Source organism: Choloepus didactylus, chromosome 11 (assembly GCF_015220235.1).
Source record: "Choloepus didactylus isolate mChoDid1 chromosome 11, mChoDid1.pri, whole genome shotgun sequence".
In the NCBI taxonomy this organism is placed as follows: domain Eukaryota; kingdom Metazoa; phylum Chordata; class Mammalia; order Pilosa; family Megalonychidae; genus Choloepus; species Choloepus didactylus.
This window is the reverse complement of record NC_051317.1, coordinates 39,833,406-39,861,132: the sequence shown is the minus strand read 5'-3', so window position 1 is coordinate 39,861,132 and position 27,727 is coordinate 39,833,406. Positions and strand designations below refer to the sequence as shown.

Here is a 27,727-nt window from a genome sequence, read left to right as displayed (position 1 = left end):
ACCGGAGAGGCTTAGAGACGCGGCCTTCAGGAGGGCACCGATCTGCTCTTAGCGAGGAGACAGACAAGCAGGGAGCGTTAGTAGACGTCGGGCGGCAGGCGCCGGGTTAGGAGGCGCGCGCTCAGGCGCACTGGCGCTCGCACTGGCACTGGCACACGGCAGCCACGCGAGTGTGTATCGGTGAGTGCACGGAAGGCCCGGAGAGTGGCGCGTCGCAGCGCAGCCCGAGAGCCGGGAGTTAGTAGGAGGAGAGCGACGGCGACAGGAGGCTCAGAGCGGCCGGCGGGGCAGAGGCAGCAGGGCGCGCGGCGGGCGGCGCGGCGGCGCGCTTACCCCGTTGCTCTGGGTGGACTGCACCGACTGCTCGCTGGCCGAGGAGCAGGTGCTCATGCGGTCCGTGTCCTTGCCGGGGGCCGCGTGGCGCTGCGCCGGCCGCTGCAGGGAGTCGCTGTCCCCGGGGAAGGTGAAGGAGCCGGGCCGGCTGGCGGGGGAGGCGGGCATGGAGCTCCAGAAGGAGCCCCCTTTCTGCAGGGGGCTGCTGGGGGGCAGCGGCTCCTTGCCGAGAGAAGGGAACGTGGTGGAGAGCGGAGAGCCGAGAGGCGAGGTGGCCCCGGGCCGGGGCTTGCCCAGGGGCAGGGAGCCCAGGCTGCTCCGCGAGCGGCCGTCCTCGGGGGTCCCCCGCGCCTCCTTGGGGGCTCCGTCCTGGCTTGCCCCGGCGGCGCATTTCCGGGGACTCTCCAGCACCTTCATCTTGGGGATGGGCTCCGCTTCTCGCTCGGGACCTTCGCCTCCTCCACCGGGCTGGGGCCTGGCCGGCTGCCCGGGGCCGGCCTCCGGGGCCGGGCCGCTGCTGGGGGGAGGCAGCGAGGGGCTGGGGGTGCACGTACCTGACGGCTTGTCTGCCTCTGCCTGGCTCGCGGCTGCAGAGGAGACCAGCACTGGGGAGTGGTGTCGGACGGGCTGGGGGATCCGCGAGGGCCTGCTCCTGCTCGAGCTGGGGGTGCCGCTGCTGCTGCCGGGGCCGCCCCCGCCGTGGTTGCTGCCGCCGCCGGGGCCCCCGCCGCCGCCGCCGCCCCCAGCCCCGCCGCCGCCCCCGCCGCTGCTGCCGCCGCCGCCCCCGCTGTGGTTCCGCTGATACTCAATGGGCGACGTCAAGGCTGGAAAGGAGCAAGGCACAGAAGATGTTAGTTGGGGCACCAGGAACGGGAAAAGGGACATACGAAGCAGCAGGAAGCGCTGTATCCTGAAGGTCCCACAGTCAGGCCAGAGGGAAACTGAGGCAACTTCTAATCAAGATGATCTATCAATAGTCCAGCGTCCTAGAGCCAGCAGCTTCACACCATCCAGCCCTAAAGGAAAAGCAAGGGTCTTAACTGCTGCTTCCTGTTGATTAAAGAATTAAAATGGCCTGGGAGATGAAACCAGGGGTGTGAGCAAGGGGACAGTCATTTAAGGCAAGAACAGAGTGGGCGAGGACAGAGCCCACCAGGACTCCACCCAGGAGAGGGCAGCAGACCCTTGGCCCCTGCTCCCTGAGCCTAGCAAGGTGCCAGTGCCCAGGGAGGATGACAGAGCTGCTCCGGCAAGACCACTAGGCTCCCCCAGGCACCAGCAGGCTTTCATGGGGTGGGAAAGGCCAGTCTGGCTTCGGGAAATGTCTTCTTGAAACCAGAGAGCAGCTTAGGCAAAGCAGCAGCTGGCTGAGCGCAGAGAAGCATGCCAGCTGCCACGTGTGGAGGGGGCTTTGTAGACCACCTCTGCTTTGCAGATTGAACTAATTGGGAAGTTAAAAGAACTCCACAAGCTGTCCTGTTTCTCAACTTAGCGATTTAGTTTCTTTACATAATCACCTGCACGAAATCATAGGAAACTTGCCAGATAAAATACAGGGAACACCAACGCAGGAATTCTCACAGTGGTAAAACCTTGGAGAAACACCACAGCACTCCCGCCCGGGATGCACTGGCTAAGCGTAAGAAAGCATTTGGAGCCAAGTGACATTTTACAAACTCCATGCTGGCTGTGGAATAGGGGGAGAGAAAAGGGGGGGCTGCCACCACATTTGTGGCCTCATTTCACCCCCTGTGATGTGCATTACTCATGTTACCCAGACTAAGGAGGTGTCAAGGAAACGTTACCATCTCAGCCTGATCAAGCTGGCAATTTTGGGGGGCGTTCATTTTATTTTAAAGAATATGATAGAAGTTTAGATATTTCCCAATAGCTATATGCTATGGATTGGTAGTTAATGCTACCACTTAATAAAACTGTATTTAATGAGGTGTGCAGTCAGTCATAGCCACAGCAGCTAAAGCTTCTTCCACACAGACACCACTCCCCATCTCCACCCACTTTGCTTCCAAATGCATTCGAGTCTAACTGCAAGTGTGAAAACATGAGCAGCCTGGCACCCAGAGTCGACACCCAGGCAGCTGGTTCCATTTGGTCAGAAACACGGTGGGACCCTGATTTTTTCACGGGGTGCCTGTGTATCTGGTTCATGAAATGTTCTGCAACGGGGGTGGTGGTTTTATTGCGTGACAGAGAACATGGAAACATCCTATTGGACTGGGGGGCAGACACTGAACATGGATGCGATCACTAGATAAAAAGCAAAGTTGGGGTCCCAAAGAGAAGTGTGTAGTTTTAGGTCACAGATGTCAAGAGTCAAAGTAAGTATTTGCAACGTGAGGTTAGTATGGTCACCTTCTTGGCTGAGAAGTCACTGCCCCCACATTGTTTTGTAACTCCTCTGTAATCCCTCGTGTCCTGGAAGCCAGGAAGGATACAGCCACCTCATGTTTCTTAATGGAGGAGGAGGGGTGTGTGGGTTTGCAACACAATTCAGCACAAATTCTAAAGTAGCACTTGTGATGTCTCCAGCATCTTTGGCCAGTTCCATCTCCTGCCACACATCCTTCTCTTGCCAGGACAGGGGATTTGTAGGTCCTGGGACACACATGGCCATAGGGCTGTGTGGGTACAGGGGAAGAGGAGAGAGGCAGGGGGCATATAGCCGAGAACCAGGTGGCTTGTTCTGAATCCTGACTCTACCACGAACCACTTGTGGGACCTTGGGCAAATCAGCAATCACTCTGTGCCTCTGCATTCTCAGCTGTGAAATGGGAAGGACAGTAGAGGGCACAGATGATCACTGTGAAGGTGAAGTGAGGAAGCCACATGTGCAGTGCACAGAACAGGGCCTGACACAGCACGCTGTTCGTGTGCAACTGCAGAGAGAACAGAAACAGAAACGTGTACATTAGGGAAAGTGCACACACAGTGACAGAACATACGTTACCATTTAAAAAATTGCGCTGGTTTTCTAAAATTTGGTTGATTTCATGGATCCATGCTTGCCGGACACTCGGACTGGACGAATGCAAAATGAAGGTCTCTGCCACTTCACCTGTCCTTGAGGTCAGTGCAAATTTACAGGGATCGTTTTCCACATTATCCTCCAGGCAGAGACAGCTCACCTGGAAAGAAATTCCAGAACCTTGATTCTCACCGGTCAAATGCCAAGTAAATGTTCACCCAGTGTTTCAAGCTTGAAACAACCATGTTTTGGTTGAGCTGTCATTGCTGCTGCTTCAGGAACAGGTATCCTGAAGTCTCTTAATGCTTCTTTTAACTTAGACATGGGGGGGATCAGGAGTTTAAAGGGTAGCTTGAAGAACAATTCAGAAATGTGGGCCGGGACTACCTGTTTTCAAAACTCTTGTAAGGCGAGCCAGCATTTATTCCCTACTCCCTCCAAGAGTAAGCTGACACTATTGTAAAAACCTTGAATATAAACATAACACACATCATAAAATCGTATGTGATGTAACAAGTGAGATGTGTACAATGGATTCACAGAGGAAGCACATTACATAAAATAATGTGTAGAACAGACTTCTACGGCAATGGGGTGGTTTTCTGTTGAGACGGGATCAGGTAAAAAGCTGATGTGATGGCGATGCCGTGAGAACACACATGGGAGACCCGTCTGCTGCCTGTGCCCGACAGGGCCTGAGGTGGCCACAGGGCCAGGCGCTGCCGGTGGCCTGGACAGGGCTGGAGGAGGGTGAGGTGGGAGGGGGCGGGGAGGGGAAGAGTAGATGGAGGAGGACGGGGGCCATAAGACAGCCCACAGCCTCGCTTCCCCCTCAGACAGTCCCTCCCGTGGCACTACCTAGTGCTCCCCAGGACTGAAGGCCGTGCCCATGGACAGACCCGCCCAGGGCGATGCACACGGAGGCTGCTGGAGGGGCCCACAGAAGCTGGAGGGGGAGCCAAGTGGAAGAGGATGCAGAGCGCAAGGCCTGCGGGGCTGACACACAGGGACCGTCCGCTGGGGCCTTGGGACCCCCTGCTGCTGTTCTCAGCCCCACCCTTGGTTTGTCTCCTTCCCAGGACTTAGGGCCACTTGCAATGATCTTACATGTTTGTCTTTTATTTTTCTTTCTTCCACCCTGCAGCCCCCATGCCTAGCATGAGTACACAATAAATCCTTCCTGAATGGATGAATAAGGGCGCTGAATTAGGTTTTTTTCTCTAGTTGTGGAGAAATATTCCAAATCTGTGCCTCCAAATTTAAATCTGTTTCACATTGTCCTAGAGAGGGTGGGGCCCAGAGTTCAGCCAAGAGGAGGTTTTCTCATGCCTGGGAAGGAATGGCTATGCTCGGATGGAGACGTGTGGGAACCGGGCCACTGGGGGAACACAGATGGCAGGAAGAGATGAAGAGAGGGATGGGGCTGAATCTGAAGTTCTGAAATGCATTAGGAAATTCTCTAAGTAGGTAATAAACAAGGGATCAGGCTATTGTTACCAGGGCGACAGGAACACGAATGAGCACATGAGAGAGACACAGAACACGTTACCTTGATACTGTTCTTGAACAGGAATCCTGGCATGGAAAAGCCCTTCTTTTTATCAAGTGGTTCGCTGAAGATGACGATTTGCTCGAAGAGGAAAACCCGCCTCTCTTTGCAGCGAGGCAGAAGTCCCGCATCCTGGTCTGTGACCAAGAAGGTGTCCTGCAGGAGCAGCTTACCCTGGGCGACAATTTTACCCTAAAACAAGGAGAAGGGGGTGAAGGGAGAGGAGCAGAAAACGTAGCCGTGTAAGTTAAGGTAGCTCAAGTTTTGTTTCCCTTAGATTTCCTCCCACAGAACAATGGGTTTTTCTAGGAACATATAGAGCTTAAAATAAAACAAAACACAAAAAACCTTTTACCATAACGAATTCTTCACTCCAAATGGAACAATTATCTAAATAAAATTCTCGCCACCCTGCATGTCAATCACTGGCCTCCGTGACAATCTAAGTCTAGTGGGACCTTAAAGCGTCCCTTTCACTGTGGTGCATGAGCAGAGGTCCTCGGGGTGCAGGCCTGGACCCATAGTGTCAGCATCAGCCAGTGGGGCGGGCTCAGGAACCGCCACCCGGCAGCCCGCCAGGAGCTTCTGTCCTGTGTTCGAGTCTGAGAACCACAGCTTGACAATGTTAAACTCTTCTTCTCTAGCAAAAGAGCCCAACGAGCCGGCATCTCCTTATTCAGTAGTCAAATTAACAAAAACAAAACAAAACAAAACAAAAAAAATGGCTCTGATTATCTTTAGGGTAAGATGAGCAGTTTAGAGGCCCCTACGAACGTCTGTTGGACTAACAGTGAGCACTGTGCCCTGAAGTTGAGCTCTCGGGATGACAGATGGGGAGAAGCCTCCATCCAAAGCTACATCCAAAGCTAACAGGGTCTGAAATGCCAGGGAACAAAAGCTCAGCTCTGCCAAAGCTGAGGCCCGAGAGCCACGCCCCAGCCCTGCTCGCCTCTGTAATGAGGCCTTGGGCTCTGAGGCAGGGGAAGGTCCTAAATGGCAAATCAAGTGCACAGAAAAGAAATGGAAACAAAAATGTCAATCAGGTTAAAGGAAAAGTGAGAGAAGAAAGAAAACCAAGCCAAAAAGATCAGCTTTCTACATGTGGAGGAAAAGAACCCCAAACAAAAGAAAGTGATGGGAACCGAGGTGCAATTTCAAAGTGTCCGTATTACGTCGAATCCTTGCAGCCGGCCGACGTTCATCATGTCGTTGCACCGCTTGGGCACCGTGCACATGACCTCCACGGCTCTCTGCGGGGAAGCAGGGGTGTCAGCGGCCGCTGGGAAGGTCTTGGGGCCAATTCCTCCCCTCCCCAACCTCAAAGGTGCAGAGGGCCACCAAGAGGCACCCTAGAGACTCTGTCACCACCACCACCACCCAGGGACAGCCCAGAGCCTGAGACACAGAGCAGGGGCGGGTGGGCACAGTGCGGGGTCAAGTACCTCTAATTCCGACGTGTCCAGGCTAGCTTTTTTGGAATACTTGAGGAAGTCCTGCAAGGGAGAGGAGAGGAGAAGGGTGACGCTGACCGCCAGTCACCCAGGCCGGCTCTGGGCCCGGAACTTCAGCTCTCGCTTCTCATTTTTCCTCCCTGGAAAACAACTAAAAGGTGCTCTGACATGGATTTCAAACTGTGGCCCAGCAAAGGAAGCCCAAATCTGTCTAAGCAGGTGATGTTTCCTGCTTTTATTCTGAGATAAGCTCTAGTTGCTTTGTATCCAGGTTCTGAGTTTCAGAGATGAAGGAAAAGCAATATATTTAAATAGTCACTTTTTATCATGGAAATGTGTGATTCGCCTTTAGTTGTGCTTATGAATTTACATCAATCAGGAGCTACTGCAATGCCAACAGAGGAAAACGCAGGGATTAAGATTTTATCAATGACATCAAGAAGATGAGAAATTATTTAAGGTCGATGGAGTCAAAGAAAAATCATTAGTATTCAAAGTGCTGTGGTGGGGAAAAAAGTTTACTTTTATTGACATTTTTGATTCAGAACTTGACGTAAATGAAAAAGTACAAACACAGTATATTAACATTTTTAGAATTTTCTTTAAAATATTTAAAAATCAGAAGTGACAAGACAGCTTTATATTTTTTTATAAAAAATATTTCCCTCACTCTGCCTCATCAAGTCTTGTCTGCTCACCCAACGACCTCCTGCCACTAGAATTTACATCTCCCATTTCCTTACCTTCAGTAACAGCTGATATTTCATAATCCTCTGCACTGGTTTTATTAACAAATCTGTGAGTTGCAACCTGTGGCCAAGGCGTTGCTTTAAGTCCTGTGGTTTTAAAAGAGGAAAAAAAGATCTTAAGTCTTGTTTTTTAAAGGGCAAAGCTTTAGTCCTCCCAACTGTCAGAAAGGCTAACTATAGTGAAGTCAATAAAATAATAAGAACAGAAGTGTTTAAACTAAGTAGTGCATACTATTTCTCAGGATTTTCAAGGGTTATATTTTCACCTTTCTGAAATGCTTTTCAGAACAGTCTCTAAAGCTTATTTAAAGGCCTTCTTTCAATTGCTTTCTTTTACGCCTCATTGCAGACATATATTTTATTTCAATCTCCAATGAGGTTAAAAGTTCAGATCATGCGTTTTTCTGAATTTGTAAGGAGCCTCAAGTTTAAAATTGACAAAAACCCCTCAAGTTTAACAGTGACCCCAGTCTTAGAATGCCAAAGGATGGGACCACAGATTGTATTCAGAACTCTTGTCACTGAGGCTGATTTTCTGAGGATTGCTTAATGTCCTGAGAAACAAATGATATTTTAATTTCTGGAAATCAAACAAAAGGTTCAGAAACACTTTGTTTCTATCTTGTGTCTTACCTCAAAAAAGGTATCAATGTATTCTGAGACAATGTGCTCAGACTTTGGTTTATTTTGACAATAAACTATGTACATGTGCAACCTTCTCTCCTAGGAATGAAAAAGGCAGACAGTTGGGTTAGAACACTGGGAAGTCCAATTGGAAAATAAGAGCACAGACTCATTTCAGCACAGTAATAAAGAGAATTGTTGCAAAACAAAGCTGCACAGCAAAGGCTCCCGGAAGCACCCAAATCATGGCACCTGTCACCAATTGCAGCACGGCTCCATAAACAGCCCTTGGCCACAGCTCCCCGAGATATGCCAGCCCCCCACTTTACACAGCAAATAACAGAGGCAGTGAAAGAACACTCTGCACATTATTAAATGAAGAATTACCCCACCCTCCCTCAGTCCCACCAACAGCCCCAGTAAGGCTGCCTCATTAAAGAAAAATGTTCTTTAACATTAAATACCAGAGGTAGGAGAAAAAAAGGAGACAATGAGTAATTCCTTAAATCCAATAATACTCATGGAGGATTTTCAAGGCCCTTTAAAGGGATCCAAGAGGTCAAAACTATTTTCAAAATCATACTAAATCATACAAAATCATTTGCCTTTTCCACTGTGCTGACATTTACAATGGTGGGTGAAACTTCTGGCAGCACGCATTCTTCACCCACCAAACATTTATAGTAAAAACAAAACAAAACAACGACAACAAAAAACGCAAAAAGTCAGTTTCATTTAAGAATGTCCTTGAAAAAGTAATATAAAACTTTCATTTTATTAAATCTCAACCACTGAGTACATATCTTTTTAGTATTCTTGTGACAAAATGGGAAGTCTGCACACCACCTCAGATGACTAACGACACTTGTCTTGAGGAAAAGCACTTGTGTGACTCAGTTTTGGGCCGAACCAACTGCTATTTTCATGCAACACCATTTTTACTGGAAGGGACGATGGACGCCAACTATAATTATTCCCACTTGGGTATCTGGGAGACATTTTCTTAAAACTGAACAAAATAAGCCTGTCACTTAAACATAAACAGCGGCAGCGTTTGTTAATAAAGATGTGAGCTTTCAAGCAAAGCATTAGAATTCTGGAAAACATGTTCTGTCACTGTGAACTTGATAGCTTCCCAATATTTAAAAAGTGTTCTGATGAGACGTGGTGACACGGACAAATGTGGTTTTTGGTATTGTGTGATATGTGACAACATCTGGAAGATCTAAGTCAGTGAACCAGTAGTTTCCAAATGACCAATGCATGATGAAAACAAAACATGCTCTGGGGAAATATCCTTTCAAAGTGCAGAGAATCCAGTGGATTTTAATGTAACAGTGAGGGAAAAGTTCACTGCTAGGTTTTCAGGTTCCATGTGGCAACTAACCTTTAAGAAATTATCACTTGTGGAGTTTTGGCATAGTACCATAGAGAACCATTTACAATAATCTGAAAAGGCTATTAAAGTACTCCCCCCCTTTCCAAGTGTATATCTGTGTGAAACTGGACTTTCTTCACATGCTTCAACCAAAACAACATATCACAATACATTAAATGCAGAAGCATACATTCTCTTATCTATTGTTATATATAATGTCTTCTATTAAAGCCAGGAATTGAAGAGATCTGTAAAAATGCAAAAATTCTTGTCACTAGTTTTTTTCTGAAAATATAGGGATTTGCCCTAGGAAAAAGATCTTTAGTATTAGCACACTTATTTTAGATGCAGACATGCGTTACTATTACATTAAAGCCATGCATGTGTGTAGGCATATCGCCACCAAACACCTGTTCAGCCACAGCTATTCCCAAACGGTACAGCTTTGGGCCCGGTTCTGATTACCTTCTGACCAACCTATACTACTGTGGTTAACGAAATATCCAGCTGGGGCCGGGTGACTGGAAAAGCAGAGAATTTACATGCAGAAAAGCAAGAGGGGATTTTAATACCAACTCCTTGATACAGTCCAGTTTGGATTATTCTTAACACATGCACTTCTGTAAACTACAAGAAAATCTCCTTCAATCTGACAAACCAGTGACTAAGTATGATGATAACAGAACAGACTGTAAGTAATGCTATTGTACTTACGTGCTTAACAAAAAGGGATCCTAGTTTTTCTGGATCGTCAAGGCACTTCTCCAACTCTCCTAAAAAAAAGCTGAACATAAAGGGGGGAAATATTAGAACCATTTTTAACTTGGCCTTCTAATTTTAGATTTAGGGTTATGTTTTCAAAATTCTCTGTTTTGACATGAGCAATTAGGTAGCACAAAGTATATACCTAACGGATATAAGGTACATGGAAAACATTCTGTTAGGACATAGCCTCCTGGCCCATAAAGCAAAATGAGACACAGTTAAAAAAGATAGGATAGAACTAGAGCAATCCTTGGCTGGAAACATCACTTCCTTTGGAAAAATGACATTTTTGTCTCATGTTTTTTCAAGGAAATAAGCACTAATATACTTGATTGAACACTGAGTGAAAAATAAATATTTTAAAGCCAATGGCCATTTTTTATTCCTGAAAACTGGGTCCTTGTACCTATGAATTTCATATTCATTCCATGGTAATTTCTAAGAGACTCGAATTGGATAATTATATACACCATCCAAACGCTGGGGCAGATGGAAGCCAATCATTGCATAACAGTTTCTGGGTCTAGTCATCCCAGAAGTGTTGAGTCACTTTCCCCTTCCCTGTCACAGCCTAAGAAGTCAGCCCTGGGAGCAGAAGCCTAAATAATAGCATAAAATATCACTTTTTAAATTGCTTTCACTGAGGACTTTAAGTAAAGGCCATAAACTCAAGTGCTGCTTCTAAAGCTGGCAATTTATCTGACCAAGTGCATCAACTGTTATGGGGGATCTGAAAATAAACACCCTACACCTGGGGTTCAAGGGTCTTACATTCTGCTGGGAGAGAGAAGACAGACATAGAAATAATAAAACAAAACTCTATTTGATACATGCCATGACAATACCTCCCTACTGTTGAACAATATTTTAGAGTTTACAAAGCAATGCACACATGTGCTCTGTAACGAGAAGAGAGCATGACCGACCGTTCTGGTCTGATTTTGGGAGATGTGCGCATCGGCCTGGGCTTTGTACAGTGGGCAGGATCCTGGGGATGATGGCAGTGCCTCCGAGCAGCAGGAGCCGCGGTGCACACACAGGTGGGAAAGCAGGAGGACTGCCCCAGTCACAGGGAACAGAGCAGTGTGGCCGGAATGCTCCACTTAAACCTCAGGGACCAGAACTAAACAATCCACAGATGAGGTGTTTTAAAACCAAGAGCTCCACAAGGGACCAGATGTGTGAGGAGAGCTCTCCTGCACGGACCTCCTGCTTGATTAGGGCAACTTGAGCTTTCCCGGGAAGTCCTATCTAGTTTTTCCATTAAAACGGAGTTGGAAAAATGAGTATCTTCAAACTCCTCCAACAGTTTGTGTTTATGCCAAGGGTGGCTAACTTATTTAGCCAAGGGTGGCTGGAATGCTAACGTCAGTTCAAAACCTTTATTGAGGCTTACTCTATGCAGATATTGTCCTAAGTGCTTTACGTGTTAGTCCAGACACTCCTCACCCCAAAACCCATGAGCTGGGCGGCATTATGATCGGCGCTGGGTAGAGGAGTGGAGGCACCAAGAGGTGAAGCCAGGGGCTCAGAGTCAGGACTAGGTTGCCCCCCCCCCCCCCCAACGGGCAGGCGGGCGGGGGGCCAGTGCTTTCAGCCACCCCCATGGAGGAACCTGCACAAAGAGGAGACCGGGATCTGAGTGTGCTACAAAGCTACTCTGTGCCGCAATGTTTCCTTTGTATCCACTACCGGTCTGACACTACAAGGGTGATAAAATGAGATGCATCAATCAACATCCTCGCCTGTTTGACGTGATGCAGTTTAGCGAGTTACACGCTTTGCAGAATATTAGGCATAATAACTATTTTACGTACTCTCTGTGCCAGTCATAAATCTGATGGATGTTGCCAAACACAATCTTGTCCTTTCCTTTCATGTCATCAGGAACACCATCTTCTTTCATAAGTGCCATGTAGCCCTATAATTGGATATTTAAACATAAGTTTATTTCGTTGCATGTTTGAATTGAGTCGTTCTTTATGGTTTAACAGTCAAAAGGAGAAAACAGACACAAACGCTGTCTTGTAAGCAATTCTTTACTATAAACAAACAAAAACCCTCTATGAAAAATGTCATTAACTGGCACGTGAAATATACTTTTGGATTCCTGGCTGTAATTTTTTTCTCCCTCAACTTGTAGCATTCATAGATGAAAATTCTTATAAAAAACTGAAGGAGTTTAAATAAATGTAAATGGTTTCATAAAACAAATCATCTTAGCACTTTGTAAAAATTAAATCTTCAGTCAAAAATGTATTTCCTGGGCAGCATTTATATCATATAAATAGAAAATTTTCTTTTCATTTCAGATTTACATATCTGTTAAATAAGGATTTAACAATATTCTTTTTATAGATTGATTTTAACAATTGACTAAATAGGTTACTAAAATGTGATTTGAAACTTCTATTTAACTAAATGGAATTCAGTTGTACAAGAAGAACCTAAGTATTCAAGTTACTTATTTTCATGTTACATAATTAATTTTATGCCATTACTTTTAATGGGATATGTGCTCCAAACAATCGTAATATACTTATTTTCAAAGCCGAAAGAATATGTGATGGAGTTTAATATTATAAAGAAGCTTTCTGATGAGCTGAAATGAGTCACGTGATTATGACTTGCACTTAATGGCACGGATAAGCCTGTTGATGGCCCGTGATCCAATTCAAAAGACAGTGGTTTTGCGCTGACCATCTGGTGACCAGTCAAAATTGCAATGCATTTGATCTGAGCCCCCGGACCAAGCTCCCAACACAGGTGAATGAACTCAGGATGGAACTGAATCCACAGCTGGGCCACAATGACTGTTGTCAACCACTCTTGCAAAACAATTAAGGGCAAGATCCCCAAAAATTAATACATCAGTTGGATATCATAAATTTAAGAATTCAACTGAAAAAAAAATGATCACATTAATATGCATTGTACCAAAAAGAAGCATTTACAACTGAATACAGATTATTAAGAGGAGAAATTCTATTTTTCAGAAATACCTTGTGGGTTGCTTATTTTGGCCAAAAATGTTTTTAAAGCTTTTGAGAAGTATCAGTTTTAAACAGTCTAAAACGATACCTCTGTGGGCAGCTCGTGGGGTTGATACAAGGTTATTAAATCTTTGAAAACCTATACCTCAACCACGTAGCCCAGGTCCCGGACATAGTCGCGCTCTGTCTCCACTAATTCTTGCAAAACATAGCTGGAAGAGAGAGAAAACAGTGTTTACAACTCAAATGTTTGGTGTTTCTCCCAAATGAATTCTTTTGCACTTCTGTTCTGCCAGGACAGACCCCTATGGGACTGTGTAGTAATACACTGAACTGGCATAACTGGGCCTTGAATTCTTGTGTCTCAAGTGACCTAGCGGTTTGACAGGGTGACCCACGAGTGCTGCGGAGGCTGTGAGACACCGGGGTACATGCACATGTGCTGGGCTCTGACCAAATGCATGATGGCAATGAGGAGCTGAGACAAACTTGACCACAGAGGCATCACACCACAGGAAGCAACTCAGATGTTTAAACCTTGGGACGGATCACACCATTCAGAAGTGTTCATTTTTGTAAGGTTCAGTAACTGCTTAAGCCGCTCAGCTATTAGAAAACAGTTCCACAATCAGTTCCTCAACTGGCCTAAAAAGGATTGTCGTTTTGCTCATTTGCTTGTCTGTTCGTCCGACTGGTGCCGATAGGGCACCTCCTATGAGCCAAAGCCACCCTAAGTGCTGGAGGGATGGCTCTATATAAAATGAACTCCTCATCCTTGTGCACCTAACAGGGTTTCCTCCTCCAAAGGCAGGTTTAAACATTTTGTACGATTTTTCTCTTTTTTTCCACCATAAGCTGCTTTACTGGGACTAAGGGCCACTACCACTATGGTATGTTTGAAAGACAGTCACGTTTTGGGGACTGCTTCTAACTTGACGTGGCCTTGTTTTTCCTTCACGACTAAGAACACAATAGGAAGTTTAGCAATTCTTCACCAGAAGTGACAGATGACTTTTAAATATGAGTGATGGAAAGCAAGAATAAGACACCAATAAAACCACAGCAACTGCAGCTGCAGCCGACGGTGCCCTCAGAGTTTACAAAGGAGCAGGCAGTCACTCGGGGACCCTCGATTCCTCCTCCATGGACGTGCCCCACCCCCCTTCTCCAGGGGACAGACAGAAGGGCACGCGCCCCACAATGACCACAGGAACATGTCTGTCTTACTGCCGTCTTTTTAAAGAGCTGGATTTCCTTTCTTCCATCTCATCGATGGGCGAGGAGGAGGAGAGGAGCGAGTTGTCGGAAGGGTTGAAGGAGGGGCTGCTGCTGTCCCCCTGGTCCACGAGCAGAGAGCTGGGACGGTCCTCCAGGGCCTGGAGGAAAATCAGACGGTCAGTGCCTCCTGCTTCCAGCCTAGGGGAGGCGAGAATAAGGACAGGACACCTCCCAAGTCAGAAAATACTGGGCCTATGGGTGTAAAATAGTGAAATCATGTGTTTGTGAAATTACACAGCATTTGGCAGAAAAACAAAACAAAACCTACACTTAATTTAAAAACTGACTAAGAAGAGCTGGATAAAAGAGGCAAGTTAGAAGGAAAAGGATAATGGATTCATCTGCATTAACAAGTAGAAGTAATACAACTTGTTTATATCAGAGTGCTGTACCCATTTCTGGGTAAAATTTGCAGTTTAAGATCACATATTTCAAACCTTTTTTCTTTTTGATTTGTATTCCTGCCAAAGGAAAGCATGGCCACTTCAGAAGCAGGTGAACCGCCTCATCAAGCAAGTTCCCCCCCCCCCCCGAAAAATGGCATCCCTATTCTTCGTCGCTGGGCTATCAGCAATGCCTGCAATCTATATTTCAGTTTCAACAAATGTGGCTTGTTTCCTGATTGCACATGCAGCCTTGCTGCCTCCCTCCTACTCCAGTGCGCACAGCTCACCCAGCTAAAATTCACTTTACCTCTGGGACACCTGCAACTTCCTCTCTACCCCTTCTACAGGAAGAACCAGTCATGCGTGTACTGATGATTTATCCAGAACTCTCTCCCCACACTGGATTTTAGTTTCTGCAAGTAATTGTTTTCATAGTTGTATCCTTGTAGAACCTCACACAAAGATATGTGCTCAATAAATCTGTGACTAGAATGTGGATGATGCTCTCTCCCTGAATTAATGTGGCAATGACCAGCAATCGATTACTTTCTAGTTGGTACCACTTAGTTTTGTTTCTTGACCTGGAGTCAAAAGCTCCTTGGGGTAGTGGCTTATAATCCTTTTAAAATTTCCAAAGCACACAGCTGGACACAGCAATGATCCAGAGGTACTGGTGGACTGAACTGGAAAAATGGTGACTAACTTCTTTCCACAAAAAGCACAGTAAAAAACTGTAAGTACATTTAGTACGTCATAACAAATTCAAACTGCTATTGCTGATCCTATTTTCTCCCCATAAAGTAACAGACTGAATCAGTTTTTATTACTAAGAAGCACAGCTAGAGCTCTGAGAACAAATCTATACATTCAATCTTATTAAATGAAACCCACAGAGCTATAAAAACACACCAACTGCCGATAGCATTTATGAAAAGTAGGACACAAGTTAGTAGAGGAACTGAGTTTACTTTGAAGATCGTGCCATTTTAAATAAAGGTATCAACCTTTACTGGAAACAAATCGTTTTACTCTAAGAAGCAGAGCTTGATTCGTGCTCGTCAGATCACGTTGATCTTTGACAGGAGAACCGAAGCCTGGGAGATGAAGGGAAGGAAGCTTTGCACTGTACTCGTCTAGATGTGCTGGGAAAGAGCTGATGCTCATTAGATTTAGTTCTGTTCACTTAAACAGTGAGGAAAAAAAAGAAAAGAATCTCTGTATGAAAGTGATAGACAGTGAGGAGGGAAAGCCAGGGACCTCAGAGGTGTCCATGGGGACCCTTCTACCATGGGTGGAAACCACCGTCTTGGCTGCCTGTCCTCAGGTGTGACTCGCCTGGACCCAGGTGGGCATCCGAGAGGGTGCGGGCACAGTCTCACATTCACTCCCTCAACCCTGCCTATTCCTTTGCTCGCACAAACGGTGTGCAAGTGAAGAGGCCCCACAGCCCAAAGCTGCCTCCCAGCAGGAATTACTGGGACTTGACAGATTTGAATTTGTGAAACCCTCTGGGTTTGGCTGATTTTTGAAGGGAAGGTCCTTGGAAGTGTTCTCTATTTCTTATATGAAAATAGGTCTGTGTAGATATTCTATCTCTTATTCCATCTCTTCTGAGGTTTAGTTTTGGCAAATTGTATTTTCTAAGGAAAACTGCTCGTTTCATGCAGATTTCCCAGGGAGTTGAACCAAGTAATGTCTTACGATTATTTGAATTTCCTCAGTTTATACCCTCCTCCCTTAGATTTCTTAATTTGTTAACTTGTGTTTTCTATTATCTTGACGTTAGATGATGTCTATTTTTCTCTGACAAACTTTTGGTTTTATTTATTATTCTAACTTTTTTCTGTTTTCCAACTCACTAATTTCTCCTTTAATTCCTTATGAATTCCTTCCTTCTGCTTTCCTTTGGCTTATTTTGTTGTTCTTCTCACATCCTGAGTAAGAGGTGTCATTATTTCTTGTATCTCCTTTACATTTAAAACAATAAAGAGAAAGAAACCCCAGAGTCAAGATCAAACAGTCACTTTGGCTATGGCTACTATAACCCTATTACCAACACTCAGGAAAGATACACAACCTTTACAATATCCAGGTGGAACAAGAATGTGGAGGCTGGGGACATGAAAGGATTCCGAACAGTTTTCAGGGTGGTTTTAATTTTTCAGATTGAATCCCCAGGTTCTAGGTTTAGGAGGTTCAGTCCTTTGAACATCCTACTGCGTATCACCTGAATGCCATCTCCCCTCTCTTCCCCAATCGCATGAATTTAGTACATAGCTTCTGGGGGATAAACGATGTCATGTTCAAATCCAATTACAAAGGTGCCGTAGCCTTGGAGATCTCCCACAAGAAAACCAGCTTTGGCAGCTAAGGATCCATGGCACAAGGCGAGACACAAGAGGGCAACTCAGGGCCCCAGGGAGCAGGATAAGCTGAAGGATATTAACCTGACTCACTGAGTTTACAGTCATAAAAAGTAGTTCCTGTCTGACATCAGAGCATTTGTGACAGGAAATCAATGCATGCATTATGATTCCTTTGAACCACAAAAAGAGTGTAAAATCCAAGTTACATCCCATGGTAGAATGAAGGGATGAGTCCATCACTGTAAAGCAAAGGGGAAGGGAAGATACCAGCAAATGCCTACGTGGATGGAGCCTCAGCAGGGGTTTAGCAAACAGCAGTTTACAGCTGAGGGATGTAGGCTCCTAGCCTAAGGAACTTGCCCAGTGAACTCGGCTAATTTGTAGGAGGAGACTGAACCCAAGTCCTTCTGGCTCCCAAACCTACCCTCTTTCCACTACGCCAGTAGCTCTTTGCCTCTTAAGAAGAGACCTACTGTGAGTAGAAATAACTTAGTTTCACTGTTAGTTTAATTCCCTAGAATGAAAAGGGGGAATAAGCCAAAAAGAGACCACGAGAGAATCACAGCATACATCTCACTGTTTGAGGGAAGTTGGCTGAGATTAATTACAAGTAAATCACAGATCTCTTAAAATGGAATGCAATTTAAATACTTGCAGAATAATGACCCGGTTAACAATGTGTTGCCTCATAAAATTCTTTGGGAAAGCTATTTCAATTATCAGATAAGAATGACTTTAACGACCACATAATTGATGTGGATAAATGGCTGATTTTAAAGTGTTTTAAGGTGCTTGAAAGCTCACTGGATATGAGTTAAATAAACACCCTCAGTTTACACCATTAATGGAATAATAGAACTGTCTTTAAAGAGTGATCAAGGATGTGGCTGTAACTCAGCTCATTATGGAGTAATTCCAAATTCTTGTCAGTGAAGTCAGAGTCCTTGAGTTGTCCACCACATCCTAGTAACCTTCCCGCCTAACTTCACAGCCCACCGAGTCCTTTCCAGAACACAGCGTGACTGCTCAGGAAGAAATTCCCAACTATGACTGGGCAACACGTGTCCATCCGAATTGTTCTTTATAGAATTCCCATTTGACCTGGTCAATCAGTTTCATTGGAAGCTGTTCATAAAGAAATGGGAATGATATATCCACTACCTAATATTTGATGGAAGGAAGAGAAATTTCTAATGTTAAGGAAGTAAACTCTTTCAATGTAGCAATTCCAATTCTGGGCATTTACCCTACAGATACAATCTCACACACGTCATGAACATCATTGTTTACAATAGTGAAAAATGGGAAACAGGTTAGGTATATATCATAAGGGGGTCTGTTTAAATAAATTATTGTATAAGGATAGCTTTGCCACTTACTAGCTGGTCAAGTTTTAAAACCTTCCATGTGCCTGGGGTTTTGTATATGTAAAATGAGAAAACAATAGTGTGCCCCTACTACCTCTTAGGGCTGTTGTGAGGAATATAGAAATTAACACAACTTTGGCACTTAGCATAATGCCTGGTCTAGAGTAAGCCTTTGGTGGTATTATTATTATTATTCTTGCATCCACATATGTAACTTTATACAGTTATTAAAAGGAAAGAGGTAAATCTGTATATACTGATGTGGGAAGATCCTCAAGAAGCGTTAAGTATTAGATTCCTAAAATGGAATGAACCCATCTTGAAAGAAAAAAGTGTGTGCAGACACACTATATATGCAAAGAAAATGTTGGTGGAAAACATATCACACTGTTCCGTTACTTCTGGAGAATGGGTTGGTGGGAGAGGCTCAGGGCTTTTACTATGGAACCCTGAGCATGTCTTCAGAAAAGACTGCAACTGACCGCATCTGCTATGACAGTGCTGGGTCTGCAGTCACTATGTGCACAGTAAAGGGTTGGCGTTGCCCCAAAACAAGTTTAGCCTTTGCTCTTGGCTCTTGGGAGGTAACCCTGAAGCCCTTGGAATGTCCTACCTGTCTCTGTTTTCCTGGGTCCTTGGGCCACACCAGACGGTCTATGCTAACTATGTGATACATGGTAGGGGGCTCTGGGCCACACGGTATCTGTGATCTCTGGAGGCTGGAGACTAAGGGAAGCCACATGGGTGGTCAACCATGTGTATGTGACCATGCCCCAATAAAAATTCTGGACACCAAAAGCTCACTGCCGAAAGAGGCTAGTGCCATCTGTCCACCAGCACTGGGAGAGGACAACTAGAAGCTTGAGCCTGAAACTCTCTTGGACCTTGCCCTATACACCTCTTCCCTTGGCCGATTTTTAATCTGATCATTTTGCTGCAAAGACTCAAAGACTGAGTCTGTGAGTCCTTCTGGAAAATTATTGAACCTGAAGGTGATCTTTATGATCCCTGAACTTGCAGTGGGTATCAGTAGTGAGGGTGGTCTTGGAGATTCCCAAACTGTGCAACATGCCACAGTCACATCATGAAGACCAGAGCTATCCATGGAAAAGGGCAAATCCATGTGCAGGAGCACTTTAGAGCAGCTTCTCCATCTCACACTTTCCTTGGGAAGCCTTACCATCTTGCTTTTCACGAGTTCCTCAATTGCACTGACAAGCTCTGCTGCGCTCGGCGTTTCGGAGCTGGTGGGGCGGACTAATAAGCGAGAAGAGGCCTATGGAAGAAGTTAGGAAAAAGAAAGGGGTAGGGGGGAAGGCCTCGTGTTAGTAACTGGACAGACAATAAGTTCTCCTGTAAGCTCGATATCTTTTCGAAAGTAATTCCAGACCAAAAGACCACGAGTTTGTCTTTGTTTGCATTTATTTAAAGTCATCCATTTTAATTTACAATATTCTGACATGAAATGTTAACTAAAACCTGTTCTGGGATACATGTGGAAAGCAGACAAAGTCTGTTTTTAATCCGCAGTCATGTAACATCATGATGTTTTGCAAAGAGGGCACAGGAATATCCTAACTCTAACTTTTGCAAATGCTGGCTCGGCTGGGGTTAAGGAGAAAAAAATACAGAATCTGACCAATGGAAGAATGAAAAGCTTAAAGTCTTAAATAATCCAGAAAACAGGATAATAAAAATGGCTTTACTCTGTTTCTGGGGTTGAGGAAAGAAAGGAAAAAGAAAGAAAAGGGAAGGAGATGGGGCACTGACCAGACAGGGAAGAGAGGGGGGACAAGCTCACCATTTTCTGTGCCATCCATTTCCCCACTGATTAGTGCAGAGTACAGAAGATCTGTGGTCCCACAAGCTACCCGAGGCCATTTATGGCTGGGATCGAGGGTGCAAAGGAGTTGGCAGGAAAGGAGCCTGGCTGAGGGGCTACTAGATTCAAGTCTCAGTAATCCTCAAACAATGGCTGTTTGTGGATTACCTGTGTCGCCAATTAATTGGAAACTAGAATGCGGGGCATAATATGAACGTTGCTTCATATTAAGGCCAGTAGAGATGCATGCGGCCCAGGTCACTGCCCTAACGATGCATTTCTCACAGCAGATGGAGAGGGTCATACATTTACAACGAGGCTTTTATGTATGAGGGTCAAAATATGCACTTTGCAAAACAAACGTTGGTGTGGTCTAATGAAATTGGGAATATGGGGAGAAGAAAACAAAGAAAAATTCAAATGGAAAGGTAAGGAAACTGAGCCAAAACAGACATGGAACACAAATCAACATAATGCTGCCGTGAAAGTTTACAGAAAGAGAAAACAGAACAAAACCAAAAATTAGTGACAAGATAATAGACTGTCTGGGAACAATACTATAGCTTCTTTTTTAATGTATTGCTATTGATAATACTCAATGAAGTAACACAATAACCGAAAAATGATTCTATCAAACAGAAAAATATAGTGCAGTTCATTTTTGAATGGAGAAAAATACTATTAGAATAGGTTAGCAAGGCCTGGGACCTCGTGGTTGGGAGAGCCACCTGGATTCAAGCATTTCTTTCTCCTTTTAAAAAAGGTATAGCTTAGGAAGCTACAAAACAGCTTACGTACTATCAGAAAAGAGTGCAGCCCAGTCTCCTGGCTAGCTGCTTCTAGTGCACGCGGGGGCAGTGGGGCCCAGGCCCTTTGTTTCTGGGGCCCCCTGCCTTCTCACCTGCCACCCCGCAGGCACCAACACTAGGGCTCAAATCCAAACCAGAAGCTTCAGCTTCTGACCACCGCTCTGAGACCTGCACGTGCCCTCACTGTGGATGGAGTGTTAAAAAAGGGGGGAGGAAAAAGAGACTTCTGCAAAGGAGGGGCTGAAGAAATGTGTGGCTTTGGCCGAACCTAACGCCTGACAGGCCTCAGCCGTTATCCTTCAGCCACTCAACTGTGGCAGGTACCAGGTCAGCAAAACAGGGGCAGTCTAGCAAGTGACTGTGTTCGTCCTTGTGAGGACAAACAGGGAGGGAAAACAGGGGAAAGCATGGAGAAAAAGTGTGGAAAACATCTGTTTTATTCAGAAACGTATTTATTGCAAAAAAAAAAAAAAAAAAAAAAAAAAAATCACCTGTACTGCTCCATACCATGGTTTTCAACACCTGACAATTCTGAGGCACTCAATGGGGCCAAAATGTTAAGACAGGTTGTGCAAGTGACATTTTCCAGGTTTCCTTTTGGATATTTTGGTTTTAGGGTTCTGCAGTTGGGATGTACAAAACACTTTTAGATTGTAAAAACTCAAGAGAAGAAATGATTTACTTGGTTTGAAGCTCTGCATATACCCAAAGAAAAGATTCTGGATTTTCAACTTATCCCTACACTTTGAAAACTATCCTCACACTCCAACAGGTTGATCCCACAAACTGATGTTTGGCATGTTGGAAAAAGTAAATGGACAGCAATATGAACTCATGTTTAAACAAAAACCTCTACACAAAGACACTAACGGAGAGAATGAGATGGCCTAGGATTTATTTGGAGGCTCAACTGTGCAGACTGTATGTGATTTCTCTCAAGGACTTGAGTCAATATATCAAGAAAAATTAAAATTACTTTAAAAGTAACAAATACTGGAAGATCATTAAAAATGCATTGAATCCATTTATACACCCACATGTGTATGAAAAACTGCATGTTGCTGGCCTACTGCTGATTTTAAATGGACTTGATTATTCATACTTTTGGGGTGAAAACAGGCTGAATCTGCCTGGAAAAGCACCCCATTCCCAGGCATCTCTCACCTCCTGGAGGAGGCTGGCGTGCAGCCCTCCCTAGAGGCCAGGGGTGCGCCCCCGCAGCGCGGAGCCCCTAACGCGCCCCCCTGCGCCCCCGCGGCAGGTTACCTTGTCATCCTGCGAGTCTGGCTGCAGGAGGCTGTGCTGCTGGATGGCCATGGGCGGGGGGAGGGGCACGGCGTCCGCCCCCTCCTCGCCCTCCTCCTCTCCGCAGCTCTGCATCCCCGAGGATGAGGATTTGGAGAGGGTGCCGCTGCTCAGGCCCTCGTTTCGGCCTCTCTGAAATCAAATCCACATTTGCTCATTATGTTCTAGGCTGTGACTGTCGACATCGGTTCCCAGAACCTGAATCCTGCGGTCTGCAAGGGCAGACCCCGAGATGGCAGAAATCAGCAGTTTCCAACCTTGACGGTGACTATTTGTTCCCTTCCTTCCCGCCAAGCTGGAGTGGAAAAGGGACACTGAGCATGCCTTTTGAAGGGACTGCCGACGTTATCATTTAGGCTTTCAACCCATCTCATCTTTGTCAAGCCAATCAAAAAAAGGTTCTGCATTTCACCCCCAACACTCATGTCAATTCAGTCCCATTGCCTAATGTTATTTTTTGGTACCTAACTAGAGTAAAATTCACTGGAACAATGAAACAAGGGTACAGCGAAAAATATGATCCAAAATGCATGTTAAGGATCTGAATCATGTGGCACATTTGTTTTCCTCATTTCTTGCTTTTAGGAAAAAAATTCAGTTTTATTTCTGGTAAGATGACATAGATTCATAAAACAGGTACATAAATACATGATGAACTGTACACTCCAGTGAAAACCAATGGCAAAATAACGGCCAAGAAAAACAGAGCCCAAAACAGGTGTGTGCAAAGCAAATTAAATGGTACAAATGTTGTCCTTTCTCTCCCTCCAGCCTGAGGGGCCCGGGAGCCCAGGTTAGAAGCTCTGAGGGCCTCTCCCCAATGAGGCCCATGCTTCAAAGGCAAATACTGAGGATCATGAAGGAATTACTCTTTCTGCCAGTGTAAGTTAAACCCCCTGAACAAAAGGAGATACAAAAAAATTACTGCCTGACCTAAGTCCATTTATCTCAGGTGACGTGGGAATAATTGAGAGTCTACCACTGGGTGAGCAAAGTAAATTCATCATGTTTTCTACTCAGGACAAAGATGTAAGTACAGATACTGGGGAGAAGGAAACAGGAGGATGTGAACATCCCATATTCCTTCCCTGTGCAAAACTGGAGCTTTCCCGAGGAACCCTGCCAAGGTGTCCTGGCATGCTGTTTCGGCACGTTGGTGCACTGGGCACCCTCGATGGGCCCTGCTGGCTCTGCCTCGAGGGCGGAAGCCAAGGAAGGGGTGAGGCTCGTGCCCCTGGGTTCTTCATCAGAAGCCTGAGTGGGCCCTGCCGTCCCCGCACCTCCCCAGTCCTGTCCCCCAGAGTCCACGTCTGCCAGGCAGAGCACTCAGTGGGGACATACGGCACCGACATTTCCGGGTAAGTTCAGGAAAACGGAAGCAAACTGGTTTGCTCGGGAGACAAGCAGCTACCCCTACAGCCTTGGAAGGACTGAAGGGAAACGTGAGAAGGCTCTGGCCCTCGCCCGCCCCGGCGCGCGCTCACCTCCTCCAGGGTCTCGTCCTGCGGCGTGGCCGCGCTGTCGTCCGAGTCCTTCTGCGAGCCGGCGTCGGCGCTCTTGCGCACCTCGCGGCTCTTCTTGTGCTTGTGCGCCAGCTTCTTCACGTGCCCGTCGGCCTTGCCGCTGCTCAGGCGCCGCACGGGGCTCGTCAGCCACTTGCGCAGGGTGTTCCCGGGGCGCTTGGGGCCGGGGGAGCTCTGGGCGCCCATCATGTGGGGCTGGAGGGACGCCACGGAGGCCGGCGGGCTGGCATCGTTGCTGGAGACGGACAGCGAGTCTGACGGGAGAGGGAAGCGGAGACTTTTACCAGACTCGGCCCAGGTGCCCGGGGGGGTTGGGGAGGAGGGGTCCGCGCTCCCGGCGCCATCTGGCCAGCATGCCCTGGGCCTGCTCCTTGACGACGGGGTAGAAATGTAAGAGGACGGCTCCCCCTTCTCTCACACACACACTTGGTAAACACTATCAAACGTGAGTTCTGCTAGAAACGATCGTTCTCAAGACACACCCTCCTCTAAAAGAACCCAAAGCGCCAATTGTGAAGGCCGGTATCCTGACCACAGCTTCAAAATGCCATTCACCACTCAAAAAGGCTCAAAGACAGGGGAGGACAGAATTTTTCAATCATGTGCATGGATTTTCCTGACAAACAAAAGCCAAGAAAGAAGACTTGAAAGGAAATTAAACGAAATATCTTAGCTTCATAAATTGACATACTTACCATAAACTAATGCTGGAAGATAAGATAAAGGTGGTATTTTGACTCTCAGTGAATAGAAGCACATTCTATAATTTTACATATGGCCGTGTAGATGTGAATTGATTTGACCAGTCAGACTCTGTGACAAACTGTGCATTTGGAAAGTTGCTTCTTTCACTGTCAAGGATGAGGACAGTGACAAGAGCAACCACGTCCATGGAGAGCAAAGTGGACTGGTTTAGGGGGAGCCCAGCCATGGCCCTATTCTCACGGCCCAACTCCCCAGAACTCTACAAGCAGGAGGTGTCCTTGCTGTTGCCCACAGAAAAGTGACACATGGAGCAAATACCAGCAACAATTAAAACAATGGCACATTTTAAAAAGCAATGTGAGGAGGGGAAACCCTTCTCAAGTATCCAAGATGCTGCAGAGAAAATACATCCTAACGAATGTTGTCACTGGCTCTAAAAACTAATTACATAGTGACACATCCCCAAGTAATCTGGGCAGAGAATAAAAATATACATGCAGGGCCCCTCTGAGGAGCTGGGGGAAAATGCAGAGGTGTTGGACTTCCTCACCCGGGTTGTTGCTGATGCTCTCACCAACACTGAGGACTGATGGCTTGGTATGCTGAGCCCTCTATCATGGGACTTGCCCATGTGAAGCTTGTTATTACAAAGAAGAGGCTAAACTGCTTTTAATTGTGCCTACTAGTCTCCCCGAATGCCTCTTTGTTGCTCAGATGTGGCCCTCTCCATCTTGCTAAGCCACCTCGGCAGGTGAACTCACTGCCTTCTCCACTACATGGGCCCTGACTTCCAGGGGTGCAAATCTCCCTGGCAACACAGGATGTGACTCCCGGGGATGAATCTGGACCCAGAATTGTGGGATTGAGAATATCTTCTTGACCAAAAGGGGAATGCAAAATGAAACAAAGTTTCAGTGGCTGAGAAGATTCCAAAGGGAGTCAAGAGGTCACTCTGATGGACATTCTTACATACTATATAGATAAACCTTTTCAGGTTTTAGTGTATTGGAATAGCTAGAAGTAAGTACCTGAAAGTATCAAACTGCAATCCAGTAGCCCTGACTCTTGAAGACAGTTGTGTAACACTGTAGTTTATGATGGGTGACAGTGTGATTATGAAAACCTGTGGGTCGCACTCCCTTTATCCAGTGTATGGATGTATGAGTAGAAAAATGGGGAAAAAAACTAAATGAAAAATAGGGTGGGGTGGGGAGGGGTGGGGGCGAGGATGATTTGGGTGTTCTTTTTTACTTTTATTTTTTATTCTTATTTTTTCTGGTGTAAGGAAAATGTTCAAAAATAGATTGGGGTGATGAATGCATTAACTATATGAAGGTACTGTGAACAGTTGATTGACACCACGGATGATTGTATGGTATGTGAATATATCTCAATAAAACTGAATTTAATTAAAAAAAAGCTAATTATAGTCAACCCTGGGTTGATGATTTTTCAAGAGGAAAAGGGGGATACACACAATTTAGGTAACATCTGACAGCAAGTCTATAGCTATGCTGAGGCCTTACTTTACAAGGTGAAAACTGGTGACCTTGACCATGCCTGGCTCTTTCCTGAGCACCTGACTCCAGTTCTCCAAAACAGGAAGGGGATAAATGGAGCAAAGTGGTTTACTTGAGAAAATGCAATGATGAAAAAGAATAAACTCATCTGCTACACTTGTTATTTTCTTAAATCTTCTAAGCCTTAAAAGTAATCAAAATTAACCTTTGAAAATCTTCCTTTCTACAGATACCTGTCTTAGCTGTATTTCATGCTGTGGCACTGGAGACCATTGCATGCTGCAGTTAAAAAGCAAGCGAGTCAACTCCTCTCAATCTTGTGATTACAGGTAAGAACAGTTTCCCACTCCTGCTCCAGATGCCAGGAGTAGAAAGTTGAGCCCCGTCTAATTGCCACCCCATTCCTTCCTTGGCCCAACCCACGAATCTTCCATAAACAGATGATGCATTTTTGGCAGGATCACTCATTCTTAAAAATCTAGATTTTCTCAGAGGCACACGTTGGGTTACAACTCATCGACACAGAATTTCAGTTAAGAGGAATAACCTCTCTTCTCCTTTGTGTGTGTGTGTCTGTGTGTGCACGCATGCGCACAGACATATTTTTTTTTTTTTTCAAAGTTTCCATTTACTTTATTTATTTTTTTTAATCATCATTTTATTGAGATATATTCACATACCACGCAGTCATACAAAACAAATTGTACTTTCGATTGTTTACAGTACCATTACATAGTTGTACATTCATCACCTAAATCAATCCCTGACACCTTCATTAGCACACACACAAAAATAACAAGAATAATAATTAGAGTGAAAAAGAGCAATTGAAGTAAAAAAGAACACTAGGTACCTTTGTCTGTTTGTTTGCTTCCCCTACTTTTCTACACATCGATCCATAAACTAGACAAAGTGGAGTTTGGTCCTTATGGCATTCCCAATCCCACTGTCACCCCTCATAAGCTACATTTTTATACAACTGTCTTCGAGATTCATGGGTTCTGGGTTGTAGTTTAATAGTTTCAGGTATCCACCACCAGCTACCCCAATTCTTTAGAACCTAAAAAAGGTTGTCTAAAGTGTGCGTAAGAGTGCCCACCAGAGTGATCTCTCGGCTCGTTTTGGAATCTCTCTGCCACTGAAGCTTATTTCATTTCCTTTCACATCCCCCTTTTGGTCAAGAAGATGTTCTCCATCCCACGATGCCGGGTCTACATTCCTCCCCGGGAGTCATATTCCACGTTGCCAGGGAGATTCACTTCCCTGGGTGTCTGATCCCACGTAGGGGGGAGGGCAGTGATTTCACCTTTCAAGTTGGCTTAGCTAGAGAGAGAGGGCCACATCTGAGCAACAAAGAGGCATTCAGGAGGAGACTCTTAGGCACAAATACAGGGAGGCCTAGCCTCTCCTTTGCAGCAACCGCACAGACATATTTTTAATGGGAGTTACTAAAATGCTTCTGCATAGAGAAACGTCGCATTTTCCTTAGCTACCATCTGGAAGAGGTGGCAGAGAATGAAACCATTAAGTTAGCAACATTAAAGCCGTAAACATTTCCTGGGGACGTCATGGGTGCTGCTTTAGGATGAAGGACACCTCAGGAAGGCACAGTCCTGACCTCAGGAACTCCTAGTCGACAATGGAAAGCACACAAGAATGAGGAGGGTTTGGAGAATCCACATGCCAGATGATAATCTATTCACCTAATGTTTTTTTAAGCACCAACTATTATCAGGACTCTGTGCTGGGCTCAGAGGTGACACATTTCAGGGTCATTTACTGGGCTGTGACTCAGAGCCAAGGCCTATTCTTACCACT

At 45.5% G+C, this 27,727-nt stretch overlaps 1 protein-coding gene across 1 annotated transcript in view; it reads right to left on the bottom strand.

Annotated features, from left to right (window-relative positions):
- The window catches only part of TRIO (trio Rho guanine nucleotide exchange factor), a 409,289-nt gene that overhangs the window by 22,777 nt on the left and 358,785 nt on the right, over positions 1–27,727 (bottom strand). Inside the window, 14 exon segments of the mRNA XM_037798879.1 lie at positions 334–1,157; positions 3,302–3,479; positions 4,869–5,060; positions 6,041–6,118; positions 6,311–6,361; positions 7,063–7,155; positions 7,702–7,791; positions 9,785–9,854; positions 11,653–11,756; positions 12,974–13,040; positions 14,056–14,204; positions 19,406–19,501; positions 22,123–22,293; positions 23,646–23,938. Coding sequence (XP_037654807.1) covers positions 334–1,157; positions 3,302–3,479; positions 4,869–5,060; positions 6,041–6,118; positions 6,311–6,361; positions 7,063–7,155; positions 7,702–7,791; positions 9,785–9,854; positions 11,653–11,756; positions 12,974–13,040; positions 14,056–14,204; positions 19,406–19,501; positions 22,123–22,293; positions 23,646–23,938 — 2,456 coding nt within the window.